This window comes from Mesocricetus auratus, unplaced genomic scaffold, assembly GCF_017639785.1.
Source record: "Mesocricetus auratus isolate SY011 unplaced genomic scaffold, BCM_Maur_2.0 Super-Scaffold_100007, whole genome shotgun sequence".
NCBI classification, from domain to species: domain Eukaryota; kingdom Metazoa; phylum Chordata; class Mammalia; order Rodentia; family Cricetidae; genus Mesocricetus; species Mesocricetus auratus.
This window is the reverse complement of record NW_024429191.1, coordinates 8,733,868-8,748,065: the sequence shown is the minus strand read 5'-3', so window position 1 is coordinate 8,748,065 and position 14,198 is coordinate 8,733,868. Positions and strand designations below refer to the sequence as shown.

General features: G+C 47.9%; 1 protein-coding gene across 1 annotated transcript; it reads right to left on the bottom strand.

Annotated features, from left to right (window-relative positions):
- Nucleotides 1-11,926: 11,926 nt before the first annotated feature.
- LOC121141258 (zymogen granule protein 16 homolog B-like) lies at nt 11,927-13,940 on the bottom strand. Its single transcript, XM_040748215.1, has 4 exons — nt 13,818-13,940; nt 13,649-13,729; nt 13,350-13,452; nt 11,927-12,339 (listed from the first exon to the last, which is right to left on the bottom strand). Exons 2-4 carry the CDS (start codon nt 13,719-13,721, stop codon nt 12,021-12,023), a joined length of 495 nt encoding a protein of 164 aa, XP_040604149.1. The 5' UTR covers nt 13,722-13,729; nt 13,818-13,940; the 3' UTR covers nt 11,927-12,020.
- Between the last annotated feature and the right edge of the window lie 258 nt (nt 13,941-14,198).

Sequence of the window (14,198 nt, the reverse complement as noted above, 5' to 3'; positions counted from 1 at the left end):
GAGTACAGGGAGGGTGAACTCTCTTATCCAACCCATGTGGTAGCTCCTGGGGCCTGGCAGATTTTGTGTGTGTGTGTGTGTGTGTGTGTGTGAGAGAGAGAGAGAGAGAGAGAGAGAGAGAGAGAGAGAGACAGACAGACAGACAGACAGACAGACAGACAGACAGACAGACAGACAGACAGAGAGAGTGAATGTGTGTGAAGGGGTGTGTGTGTGTGTGTGTGTGTGTGTGTGTGTGTGTGTGTGTGTTACTGAGGATTGAATCCCTACCACCAATCCATTTGTCAAATGCCCCAGCACTGAGCTCACAAGGGCCTTTTCCTCTCTGTGTGTTACATGTTTGTGCATGTGGAGTTTGGGATGCATGAATGTGTACATGTCAGTGGGCATCAAGTGTCTTCTTATTTTTCCCCTTATCCTGATCCTACATGTCCTCTTCCCCCTCGCCATCTTCTTCTTTTGCCCTTTCTTTTAAGATGGAGTCCTGTATAATCCTAGCTGGACTTGAACTCTCTACATGGACTACATTGATTTCAGATTAATAGACATCTACCTATGCCTTCCAAATACTCACATTAAAGGCCGAAAATTTTCCTTTTTCATTTCAACCGTGAAATTACGTATTTTGCTCTCCTGAAATTTTACTACTTTTTTATCTTAAAAAAATATATGTGGATAGTTTTGCCTAAAAAATACCACTTTTATGTGTGGTCCCTTCAAAGCCAGAAGAAGGTATCAGAGTCCCTAGAACTGGAGTTGCAGACAGCAGTAGCATTAGTGCTCGAATCCAACCCAACTCCTCTGGGGAACAGCTGCTCAGCCCTCTCTGCAGCCCGTTATTCCTGTTTTTGAGAACAGGTCTCAGTAAACCTAGAGCTCACTGACTCAGGTAGACTGGCTTGACAACAGGCTCCTGGGATCCTCGAGTCTCCCCACTTTATCCGCACTAGCATAACGGTCATGCAGCGCTGCCCACGGCCTCCGTTTTTAAGACAGGATTCGCTATGTAACCCTGATTGTCCTGGAACTAACACCATAGACCAGGCTGGCCTACAACTAACAGAAATCCACATGCCTCTGACATCCAAGTGCTAGGATTAAAGGCAAGGAGCCCTGCTGCCCCAGGGCTCTGCTTAATCTTTAAGCATGCTGTCAATTAAGACCTTAGAGAAAAGCAAACTCAGAAGCACCAGGGGATGGATACATACATCCCTTGACAGTGGCTCTCTCACGGACCTGCACCATGCCATGAGCTGTGTACATTGTTCTTCCTCTGCAAGTCTCTGTTGAAGAACTTAGTAAAGAATCCACTGACATTGCTTTGCTCTGGTTCACACTGAAGTTCTCCTCTGGTGGAAAGATGAGGATCCAGCTTTATGTAAGTACAAATCCCTAAAGGGGAGGAAATTCCTCAGGATTCTCTGGGTGTGTTCAGCTTTGTCTCCCAGAAGAGAGCCTTCCTATGGCTTCTCTGGATACTTCTGAAACTGCTGGTGAGTTTGCCTTTATTTCTCGTCATCAACTCAGCCATACTCTGCTGGTTTCTGCTTCTTTCATTCTCTTCTTCTTTGTTTCCTGGCTAGACAACCAACAAGTATTCACTGTATGTCTCCAGCAATCAGCTAGGAAATCATAAAGAACTTGCCTACCCTAGACTTTGATCAGATACAGGAGTACGCACCTTGCCTAGGTGGACGTCACTACGGAACAGAACCTGGAGATGTTCTGAGCTGTCCTTTGCCTTGACAAGAGCAGAAAAATCAACTACACCCTCTTCAGACCAACTGCCTGTGGGATGAACCTAGAAAAGTTAATCTGGTTAGGAGATCCACTTTCAGATCCAGGCATTTAGGTGGCCATCTGGCAGCTTAAGAGGATTCTCGTCTTTTTCCATAGGTGCTAAGATTCTCCTGTCTGCCATCTCTTCCCCCATAAGCTCCCAGGTGAATCTAAGGGTGACACACACAAGCAGGAGCCCCTGGAGTCCTGGAAAGGGTGTCACATCCCCTGGAACTAGTTGCAGGTGTTCGTGAGCTGCCATGGGGGTGCTGGGAACCAAACCCCAGTGCCCTGCAGGAGCAGTAAGCAATGTTAACAGGTCCACCATCTCTCCACCCCACAACTGTCCCTAGAAAGATCAAAGTGCCATGTACAAGGAGCCTGGGCAGCCTCTCTCCAGGCACTGCCTTGCAACCTTCTGTGTCAGCCTCCAACCTTTCCTGATGAGGACTCTCTGTCTCTCGCCATGTTTATAGATTCCAAAAAATAATACTTGGGAATGGGGCTTCCAAAACATTGCAAAGCTGAAACTGAGTAACAGAATCCCCATGGTTTCTTTTGTTCCCAGATGCTCTGTGCTTCTAACCCTATCATATAACTTTGACAGGAACACATAATATGGGATCCTCAGAATGCTCCAACACTCCTAGAGGGAAATCACCCAAGCAGCAGTCAGAATGATAAGGCCAAAAATGCCAGTATACGATGACCAGTGGTATCTAGTTCCAGAATGGAAAACTCAAAGGAAGCAGTCCCTCAGGTAAGGTGTTATCTTGCATGGCTTTAATTCCAGCATTCAGGAGGCAGAGGCAAGCAGAGCTCTGTGAGCTTCAGGCCAGCCTGGTCTTCAGAGGGAGTTTCAAAATGGTTGGAGATACATAAACAGACCCTTTGTAAAAGGAAATTTACTCCAGATGTTAAAGGTGAACAGAATAAAGATCTATCTCATATCATACATGAATTTATTCGTTTTCCTGTAGATTTACAATTAAATAGAGGGACAATGCTAAGTCATCAGTAATCAGTCACCTATGCCTGTCAGCTAGCATTGGGCTACATGTTACAAGAGTGGAGACATTTTAAAACAGATAGTAACAACTTCTTTTTTATATAATTCTGCCTGTCATGGTGTAAATTGAAACAATTAAAGGTGTGACACACAATCCAGCATCTCTAAAACTGAAGCATAGGAGTCTTTATTTTCCTTTATTTATTTTTGGGCACTAGGGATTAATTCAGAATCTCCCTGTTCCAGGGAAGGACTCTACACTGACACTCATCTCGGCCCTATTATAAACGGGTTCCTTATTTGTTGTGTGTCTCTGTGACAGTTATCCACTGTTCCTATAAAGCCAGTCCCACATAAAGCATGACATTCGAGAGTTCATTGTTGGACGAGCAGTGTAGCTCCACTGGGGGAATGCTTGCCTAGCATGCACCTGGATTCAATACCCAGTGCTGTCCACATTGGGCAGGGTGTCACTTTCCTGTAATCCAAGAACTCGGGAGGCAGAGAATCAAGTATTGTGTGGGACTCGTCCTTGGAAGACATGAACAAACATTTATTCATCCCAGATTGGGAACCAATGGCATGAAAGTTAAGCCACCAGAGAGGTCAGTCACAGGGTGGACAAGCAGCCACATAGCCAGGAGGGGAACTTTACGGGAGAATGAGGAAGCACCGAGTAGCAGGAAATCCTGTTCTACTCAGGCCTGGTCAGCATTCAGAAGCAAACTGAAAGAGAAGAAAAGGAAAAAGTTACACCTTTCTGAGTCAGGGCTCAGAGAGGCAGGCTGCTCCAGCAGAGCCTCATGCATGGCCCAGAGCATCTGCCCAGAGGAGGGAATTCTGGGAGGAAAAGTGCATCTCACTAGGGAACAATTATTCCCCCTACATCTTTTATATAGCTTCAGGGGGACCAGCCTTCCTGAGGAGTGGTCCTTAGCTATGTGCATGACTTACAGAGAAACAGAGAGGCATGTCTGCATCAGCGAGAGTTTGTCATGGCTTACTGTAACCAGAGGAGAGGAAATAGCAGCCCTCACCAGTGAGTATGCCTGGGCTTTCTATGCTGTCTTCTGAAGGAGAAACCTCGTTCCTCACGACACCAGATCTCTGACAGTACTGTGTTGCATCTGAAGGTACACTAGCCTACTCCAGCACGGGGCTCTGGCAAGATTCATCCTTCCCCCCAGTTTCCTCTGCCTTGCTGAAAACTGATAGATTGCAGTCCTAAAGTTATCCAACAAGCTTATTCCCATGTGACCACTTCCTCCTCCTGAGATTGACTATTGAAGTCCATTAATCAAACCCCCTTTTTATCCACCTAATTAATATGCATAAATTAAAGTCTTCATCCTAACAAGAGTGTTCCCCCTTCATTTTATAAACCACCATTTGCCTATGGGCCACATCTGTCATCTATCTATCTGTATATCTATCCATCTATCTATATATCTATATATCTATATATCTATCTGTCTGTCTATCTAGAAACATTCCTTTCACTGTCTGGGACAAATATTCCTCTCCCTTTCCTTGTTTCGTTCCTATTCTGACACAGACCTCTCCTCCTCCTCCTCCTCCTCCTCCTCCATCTTTTAAGAATCACACCTGCAAGATTATTTGCTGCTGTTTTCTGCCTGCATCAGATAGCAGCCAATTTAACTTTTCTTTCCCACTTAATAAAGAATCTCCCTGAGAAACTATGTTTGAGGTATGGTTTCTGCATGATCTGAGGTCAGATAGGAAGCCTCTCTCTGCAGAAGTCTCCTTCAGCATCAGGTAATATATGCACACATTTAGACTATGACAGAAGTTGCAAAGGGAGAAACAACTCCCCTTGAAGAGTTCCCTTAATCAGTGTGGGACCTGAACTCACATAAAATCAGATCCTTCTCTTCAATGCAGAAAATAATTTCAAGACCCACCTGTACTAAGTTGAGGTGTAATTTATTCAGAATAGAGGGCTGCCCAGGGAAAGATAAGGCACCTTGACAACATGGATATGGAATTCTCAAAGAAGACTCACATTTAAATGTCCTGACATCAGCTGTTTATTCCAAAGGAAACTGCAAAGGGCAGTCCAGAGATGCAGAAGGCTCAGCCTGTGGGATGGGAGGTCTCCTGGAGGATGGATTAAAGCAAGCGTTTCTCAGGGGCTAGTGAAGCTGGTTGGTTCGCCTCTACCAAAGAAGTCATCTCTCCTATCAATGGCAGACAGGACAAATGGCCAACTGTGGCACCTAGTAGCATACCAAAGTGCATGCTGACCTCCAGGCTCCCTCAGTATCTCCAGTACCTTTCACACATTTCAGGGTCCTGGCTAGCATCCTAACCCTTCTCACTTCCTCTCCTGCATGAACTCCCCAGCTCATGGGCTTCCCTCCTGCAGCTCTCATTCTCCTTATGACCCTGCTGTTTCTGGATATTTCACTCTTCCTCTCTCTGTGTTCCTCTCTCTCTCTCTCTCTCTCTCTCTCTCTCTCTCTCTCTCTCTCTCTCTCTCTCTCTCTGTCTGTCTCTCTCTGTCTCTGTCTCTGTCTCTGCCTCTCTCTGTTTATGTGTGTGTGTGTGTGTATGTGTCTGTGTGACTGTGTGTCTGTGTGTGTGTGAATAATCCCGATGTCTCTGACTGTTGTCTCTCATATTTGTAATAAATACCATTTGGGGTTCTCAAATTACATCTCAAACTATTGTGAAAACAATTTTCCTTTTCTTCTCCTTGATAAATGAGATCATAGGTGGTTCTACAGATGACTTAGATGGAATTACAATCTGATCAAACAAAAGTAGGAGCCACAAAGCCTTTAAGGCATGTCCTCTCACTGAAAGTGGGTTTCTGGTGAGATTCCTAGGAAATTTCAGGTTCACTTGCTGATAAACTCTCCATTCCAGACTTTGTCCTCTTGTGTGCTATTAGTGACAATTTGTACGGAAGTTTCATTTGAAATGCGTATCACTTAAGGATTGAATTAGGCCATATGCTGAATGATTACTTTTAGTTACATGCCAAGGAAGCTTCTGTATTGTTTGCCAGTTTGTGTCTCTTCTCTTTAGCCTGGTTTGGCTTTCATCTTTAGGATCTGTGGAACAGTTGACTCTAGATTTGAGGTATGAAAAACAAATGCATTCATCTTGGGCTAGTTTTCCACACCAGGTGACATACATTATCTGCTATCTAAGGACTGAACACCTGTAGGGTGCTGTGTTTGTTAGGAATAAAGATTACAGTTCTCACATTGGGTATGACATCTGACTCCTGGAATCCCAGCACTGGGCATGGTAAAAGAAAGCCTTGTTCTAAGCTGTCTCCTTTTGCTATACCCCAGTCAAAGACCATCCTGGGCTCCATGAGATCCTGTGTCCAAACCACCTAAACTGGCCAGTCACTGTGGAACATGACTCTGATCGCAGCACTCTAGGAGCCTGAGACTCATGGATCTCTGTAGGTTGAGGCCAGCCTGAGGTACATAGCTGAGATCCTTCTCAAAATAGCAACAACAACAAAGGAAGATTAAGATCTTTGTGTTGCTGTTTTACTATTTAGAGAAGGTCATTGTGACACAGGAGTGTTGCCACCAGGGCAGAGTCCCAGTCCCTGGGCATGTGACATTATTCAGGAGAGACCAATCCTTCACTCTCTGCCCTCACAGGACATCACTTGTGTGGTACAGTCCCCATCTCTGTACCTTCGCTCTACTCTTGAAATGTCAATCAATGCCTGGAACAGGCTGGATCTTGGCTGTCTTCACCAGTGTCTGCCTCCAGGGCTCTGATGCTCTCCTAAAGTGCCCTAGGGGTCCTGTTGCTAGGTAAGCAAATAAAAAGACAGTATGGTGTGGGGGGGGAGACAAGATGGCTCAGCATTCAAGAGCACGTTCTCCTCTTGTAGAGGATAACAATTCATATAATTAAATATAAAGACCTAGTCTCAACCTGATGGAGTTCACCTTTAATTCCAGCACATGAAAGGCAGAAGCAAGTGGATCCCTGTGAGCCACAGGCCCGCCTGGTGTACACAGCTAGTTCCAGGACAGCCAGGACTACACAGAGAAACCCATCTCCAAAACCTAAATGGATAATTTATTAATTCATAAAATTTAAAAAGAGTCCGTTCTTAAAAGAGGATTTGGCATATAGAACAGTAGAGTTTTCTTGGTCCAGTCTTGAGAACTGCAGATCATCACCATCATCATCATCATCATCATCGTCATCAAGAACTGCAGAGACAGATCAGTCTGTAAAGACATAGAGACCCTGCAGCCAAACATAAAGGCTTTGATCCCTGGCATCTGCATGAGAAAAAGAGAAAAAACTCCTGCAAACTGCTCTTTGACATCCACACTCACACCATTGTACTTGTACCTAAACACACACACACACACACACACACACACACACACACACACACACACACACACACACGAGAGACCAGGGAGACAGACAAGGGCCATGGCGGGGTTCTAACAGGCCCTGCCAGGCACCAGGCTGTAGTTTGGGTTACTGGAGATGGCAGGAGCTGAGCAGCAGTTCTCAGAAAAACCACAACTAGGGGACAACCTATCAGCAGGCAGTCCACAACCTTCTGCTAGGTGAGCAGAGGACCACCTCCTCAGGCTAGCTAAAGACAGCTTTCTCTACCCTGCCACTGGATGCTGACAACCCAGGAGAGACATGCATCAATCAGCCCCCAGAGTAATACCCCCCACCATCAGCCCCAAGCTCTTCTCCCGCCACCAATTAGCCCCCAGACCTATCTCTCTTCCCTGATATTCCCCTAACCGTGCTTAAAAGGGGGCCATAAGACTCTTGGGATCTAGACATTTGCCACACCTAACATTAGGGAAGATTTTTCATCAATAAAGGCTACTATTAATTGCATATGACATTGGTGGTCTTTTATGGGACTCCTCTTGCTACCCTAAAACACACATACACATACACAGCTGCACGTTCACACAGATACATTGAGAGAGGGAGAGGGAGAGGGAGAGGGAGAGGGAGAGGGAGAGAGAGAGAGAGAGAGAGAGAGAGAGAGAGAGAGAGAGAGAGAGAGAGAGAGAGAGAGAGAGAAAGTGAGAGAGAGAGAGTGAGAGAGAGAAAGTGAGAGAGAGAGAATTAAAAAGGCTAGATGGTCTGGATCAGTAACATCACCGTTTAAGAGGGAGAGGAGGGTTGATGTTCACCTCTGCTACACAGATTGTTCATGGCAAGCCTTGGTAACATGACGCAGCCTTAATAGACAGACAGACAGACAGATAGACAGGTAGATAGATGGATAATGACTAAATAAACACACATACTTCAGGAAGCAGACAGAAGAAGGCTATCCTCAAAGCCACTGGAGAGAAGGAGCCACAGGTCCCTGGCCAGGCTGACAAGGCACAGAAAGGAATCTCTGATGGCTTCTGTTCTGTGCACCAGCACAAGGCACAGCTTCAGGAAGGAATTGGCACTGCTTGGGGGGGGGGGGAGCTTGCAGGCTACACCCCTTGCCAGCATCTAGCGTCAGTGCAGTGCCCTCTCCTGAGCACCTGAGAACAGCAGGCAGCAGTTCACTCTGTGTCATGATTAGTGCCATGGAATGTCCCAGCTACCTTGCCTGGAAGGCCCAGCTCTGACCAAGAGCCCAACTCTCCTCAGCACCTGCAGGTCCTGCCACAAGCTGCTGATGGTCAAGGCATGTACAGGCCCAGGACCGACTTCCTACAAGGTGAAGACAGCTAGGCTCACCAGAGTGTTCCAGCTCAAAACCAGTCCTGTGGCCAGGGGCACTCACCTGGCAGGGCCCAGACAAGATGACCCTGTACTGTCCTAGGCAAGCCTGAAAAGGCTGTGAATCCCTGTTTTCAATAAAGTTTCTGCACTCATGAAACCTGTGTGGTCCTTGTCAGCAAGGGAACCTCAGGACTCCCTGACTGTTCTCCCAACTGTCCTGTCTTTGGGCCCTACAGGCTCACTGAGGAGGGGGCTGTGCAGGAAGGATGCTTTGCTGACAGAAGCACCCCAAGTCCTGAGAGCAAGGGCAGCATCCAAGCAGCGAATTCCCTACAGCACCACTCAGCCTGCAGGGTGAGCTTAGTGTGGGGACAACCAAGGCTTCTGCTTGGTGGGGGGCAGTTTTGCAAAGAGGGGCGCAGCTTCACTTAACCTGGGTGGGGTCACTGCCCCGTCACCTTTCCTAGTCCTTCTCCCGCCACCTCCTGCTCTCCATCTTCCTGTCCTCGTCCCCATCTGCCCTCACAAAGCACAGGGCGGCTGGGAACAGGGTCTATTTATTTGATGTTCCTCCATTAGTGTATGAATTCCCTGTGCAGGACTGAAGCTTTTACGCAGGGTTTCTGCATCCTAGTTGCTTTACCAACCCTGGACCTCCCCACAGCTTGCTACCTCATGCCTCAGCCTCCTCAGAGTGGCTAGGATCACAGACGAGCATGTACGACTTGTCCGGGCTACAGAGAATCACTTGCTGGAGGGCAACAGGTGCTGCTGAGGGGCTTGCAGTGAAGGGTTCTAGAGTGTTCTTCCCACTCCCAGCAGTCAGACGGTGGCTCACCACCATCTGTATTGAACCTGACTCCCTCTTCTGGTGTGCATGAGGATAGAGCAGTCCTGTACAAAATATACATGAATAAAGAAATCTTTTAAAAATTACATAAAGTCAGTTTATTTACAAAAGTTAAAGAGAAACCAGTGACTTCTCAGTCAGCATGCTCCCATGCCTGATCCGGCCTTCTTGTCTCTCTGTGGGCACTGTTAGACACTGCCAGCCCAAGGAGGGGTGACTAGAGGAGCCTTCCTAGCACAGAAACTCAGCTTCTCTTTAGCAAGTCAGGAGACAAACAGTGTGTAGAACTCCTGCAGGGTGGAAGACTAAGACCCTGTGGGAGAGCCACAGCCAGCCCCAGTGGCTCCCACTTCCCTCTGCACAGCTACTGACGGCCACTAATGCACACATTCCCATGGATAGCCTGCAGGCCGGAACCTCACTGCTGCTGCTGTCAAATTCTCGGGGATTCCCTGCCACTCCCTGGAGTGCAGGCATAAAGACATGCACCACATATTGCAAATTATCATTTAAATTTGTACTTTTTTAAGGATGGAGCCTTAGGTCAGTGTCAGGTACAACATGGTTGAAGTCCAAGGTTCAATGCCCAATTGTACAAACATATATGAAGTAAATAAAAAAAACAGAAATGCTACTTTGTGTCTTCTGCAGATATGATGATTTTTAATTAAATCTTTTCTCTTTTATTTCATTTTTATTTATTTACCTTTTTGTTTGTTTGTGTTCCGAGACAGGATTACACTGTGTAGCTTTGGAGCCAATCCCGGCACTCCCTATGTAGACCAGGCTGGCCTTGCACTCACAGAGATCTGCCTACCTCTGCCTCCCAAGTGCTGAGATTAAAGGCATGAGCCACCATGTCCAACCTTTTAAACTTATTTTATTTATTTTATACACATTGTCTGTCTGCATATATGTCTGCAGGTCAAAAGAAGGTGACATATCTCATTCCAGATGGTGAGAGCCACTGTGTGGTTGCTGGAAATTGAACTCAGGTCCTCTAGAAGAGCAGATAGTACTCTTAACAGCTGAGCCATGTCTCCAGACACCCCCCCCCTTTTTTTTTCTTTTGTGTTTTTTGGTTTTTTTAAGGCTAGATATCATGTAGCCAGGATATTCTCATACTCAGTGTGCAGCAGAGGATGGACTTGAGTTTCCTGATCTGATCTTCTTGCCTCCACTTCTAAGTGGAATTATATGCACAGACAATCATCCGACTTTTGGAACAGAACCCAGGCTTCATGTAAGCCAGGATGGCTCCATACAAATGAGCTGAACCTCCAACCGACTTGGGAAATGTTTGCCTTAGATTGAGGTCAGGGTTCAGACTTTGCAGCTGGACCTGGATGTTGCTGACTCTGCTGAGTGACTCGGGACAAATTCCCTTGCCCTCTGTGCCTCAGTTTCCTCAGGTGGGTGTACTGCCTCTCTCTGTGGCCCTGGAACTCAGTCTGTAAACAAGGCTAGCCTCCAACTCACAGAGATCCTGCTGCCTCTGCCTCCCAAGTCCAGGATTAAAGGCGTGTGCTCTGCACCCAGCCGAGTGTCCCGTGTGCAGGTGTGTCTGTGTGACTGTGGGAAGAGCAGGTAGAGGCCCGTCTTCAGTGCTCCCTGGCCTGGAGCTCCCTCCTCCCTGTATCTACTTGGCTGATGCTCCCTCTCTCTGAGAACCCAGCTCAGATCCCATTACCTCCAGAAGGAGCCTCTGAGGCTCTCTCAGCCTGCCTCCCCTCAGGCAGGGTCTCCCACACATCACCTGTATGTATGACTAGTAATGCAGGAAACTCCACAGTCACCATGAACTTCTCCTTGGACCCTACGGGCAAACAGGCCCTCAGCTGGACTCCAGGCCACTTCCTGTGTGTCTGTGTCTATGTGGTAAACGTTTGTGCATATGCACTAGTGTGAAGGAACACACACATATGTGTATATGCACCAGTGTGAGGGAACACCCACTCTTACATATGTGTGTATGCAGATGGAGACCAGAGATTGACCTTGAGTGTCTTCCTCCATTACTCTCTGCTTTATTAGGTGAGCCTACATCTCTTTACTAAAGCTAGAGCCTACAGATTTGACTGGTAGGATGGACAGTGAGCTCTGAGGATCAGCCGGTCTCCAGCCCTCTCCGACATCTCCCATTGCTGGGGTTAGAGACTTGCAACAGCTACTGGGAAGGTGCTGGAGATACAGCTTGGGGTCTCATTTTTGCACAGCAACACTATAGCCACTGAGCCATCTCCCCAGATCTTCCACTCCCCTACTCATTTTGTTGATCCTTCAGTGCCAAGAAAAGCCTGGTGGGAACAAGCTTTGGTAAATGCATAGTGGCATCGCTGAGGTCCCTTGCAGAAGCATAGATGTCTGGAAGACTGCAGGGCCAGCAGAGGACAGCCGAGTGTGTACCAGGTACAGACCACAATCCACAGTGGTGCTCTCTGAGCTGACACTGGGAGATTGCAGCCTAGGGGCACTGTGTGCAGCCCCAAATCCTTGCCTCACTTAATCCCACCAACACTCATTTCAGCTCCCAGAGAGAGACTTCTCAGACCCAAGAATCCCACTTGGACACAGAGTTCATGCAGATGTACTATTTATTAGTGGGTTCAGTCCCAAAATCCCAATGGTGTTATCAGACACAGACTACTTCAGCTTGTGTGCCCATGAGCCTTACTCTTTACATGAACCACCTGGACTCCCCCACTTAGGAAGGACAGCCCTTAATCCACCCCTCACATAATAGCCACAGAAACCCAAGAGCTCATGGGAGGGATTTTGAGGGGAGTCGGCGAACTCATTTTTGGCCCTGGTATTCCCAAAATACATATCACGTGGCCTGGTAGTAGAAAGGATCAATTGCTGTATGTAATAGCCGTAAGTGCCGTAGACCGACATGACACTTTCATCATCACCCAGGATCAATTCCAAAGGATTTCCATCAGAATAGCCATATAATAGACCCCAGTTGCCTCCATGTTGCATCTGCATACTAGGGAAGAGAACAAACTTTAAATACTCATCCAGACACAGTATCACCGGCCTTCCGGGGATCATGGTGCCCCTCCCCTCTCCTTCTCTTTTGCTTCTTGAGACACACGAGCCCCTCTCTCACTCTGGGGAAGCCATTCTCAGGTACTGTGATCTGAAGCACCTGACTCAGCCTGTTGGGGACTCAGCTATTCAATATTCCCAGTAGACATCCCAAGCAGAGCAGAACTTGGGAACCTGCTCATGAGACCTTCAAAGGGTTACCTAAAGTCAGAGACGGGTTGACCCTGGCCAACCTGGGACTTTCTCACCCTAGGTCACTTGTAAGAAAGCAGCAGATCACAAAAGAGCAGGTGCCTTCCCAGCCCCTAAGGGACTTCTCCAGCCCCACACACTGAGTTCCTCAGCATCCTGGTCTTTGGTGGCATTCCAGAGCTTTCTCAGCCCTGTTCACACGCTGCCTTCAATTATCCTGACTCTTCCCCTTGGCATTTACTGTGTGTCTGACATCCTCTAAGTATGGTGCAGAAATCCACTTGGGCCTCAAGGAGGGTTTCCCCAATAGGCGTGACATTGGTTTTCTGCTTCCAAAGGTTCTTACCACTAATACTCACACAGAGGTCCCCTCTGACCCTCACCTCCTAGACTACCCTGACAGGTTAGACTTTGCTCTCCAGTGTGGGGATCAGGGGCATTTTGTGGCTGACTTGAGTAGGCAGAAGCATCTCCAGCTTCTTTGATCAACCCAAGGGTCCACAGCAGGACTGTACCAATGGATTCAGTAAAAGCATGCCTGTGCTCAGGAGACAAGGCAGGGAAAGCCACAAGGAAAAAGAGTTCCTTGTGTCTGGGTGACCCTGAGAATCAAATGTTTTAAGGAGCCACTGGAAACAGTTGGGGTCTGAGGGGAGAGGACCCGACAAGTGGACCATGTTCTTTCGGGCGGGGCTCTGAGAGTGGGAAGGACAGGGCCAGGACGCAGTTGTGGGGCCATGACCTGGCCATTCTTACCCCATAATGTTGCTATTCCGAACATACATCCGAATCCCTGTTAAGTTCTGTCCTTCGGGTACAGAAGTGCAGAAGTGGGTGCCAGTTTTTGTGCCATAGTAAGCTGTGTGGATGAAAACCCAGGCAGGAGAAAACCCACTCAGACATGTGCAGGGTCTGACACCCACCGTTTAAGCCAAGGAGGATTGTCCTGGGACCATATGTAGTCATGGAAAAGCCTGGGAAGTGTCCCCGTGAATCCTAGGTTGCGAGAGATGAGGTGACCACCAGGGAGGGGGCCCACTCCAGAGCTGACTTACTTTCTGTGGAAAAGGCAGGTGTCCCCAGGACAGCAAGGATCAGCAAGAGCAGCATGGCGTGCGGCTGGAACATATGGAGGTCTGGGGGAAAGAGCAAAGACCACCTAACTCCTAGACAGGGAAGCAGCCCGTCTTCACCATGCCCACCCCTGGGAGCCATGCACCTTACCTGGCCGAGGGAATTCGCCCTGGGTATCTTGTGCCTGGAGCTCCTTCCCTCCCCTTATATGCTCCTGGAGTCTCTTGGGCCCCTGTCCAGAAGGAAGGAGTCACTGGCCACCAGAGGGACAGGAAGGAGTTGGTGGGGGGCTCTTCCTGGAGCAGTTTTCAAAACAACTTGGGGAGGCTCCAGGACACACTGTGTTTGCTGACTTGGCACTGCAACTTACATCAACAGGGCTGGTGACAGTGACAACCATTTGTTTCTATTGTCACCTCTGTGTTCTCCTCATGAGCACCTGCTGAGAACTTGACATTACAAATGAGGAGGTTTCCTGAGAGCCTTTCCCCAGCTCTGCCAGCCAAGTTTCAAGCAGTGATGGTGACAGAC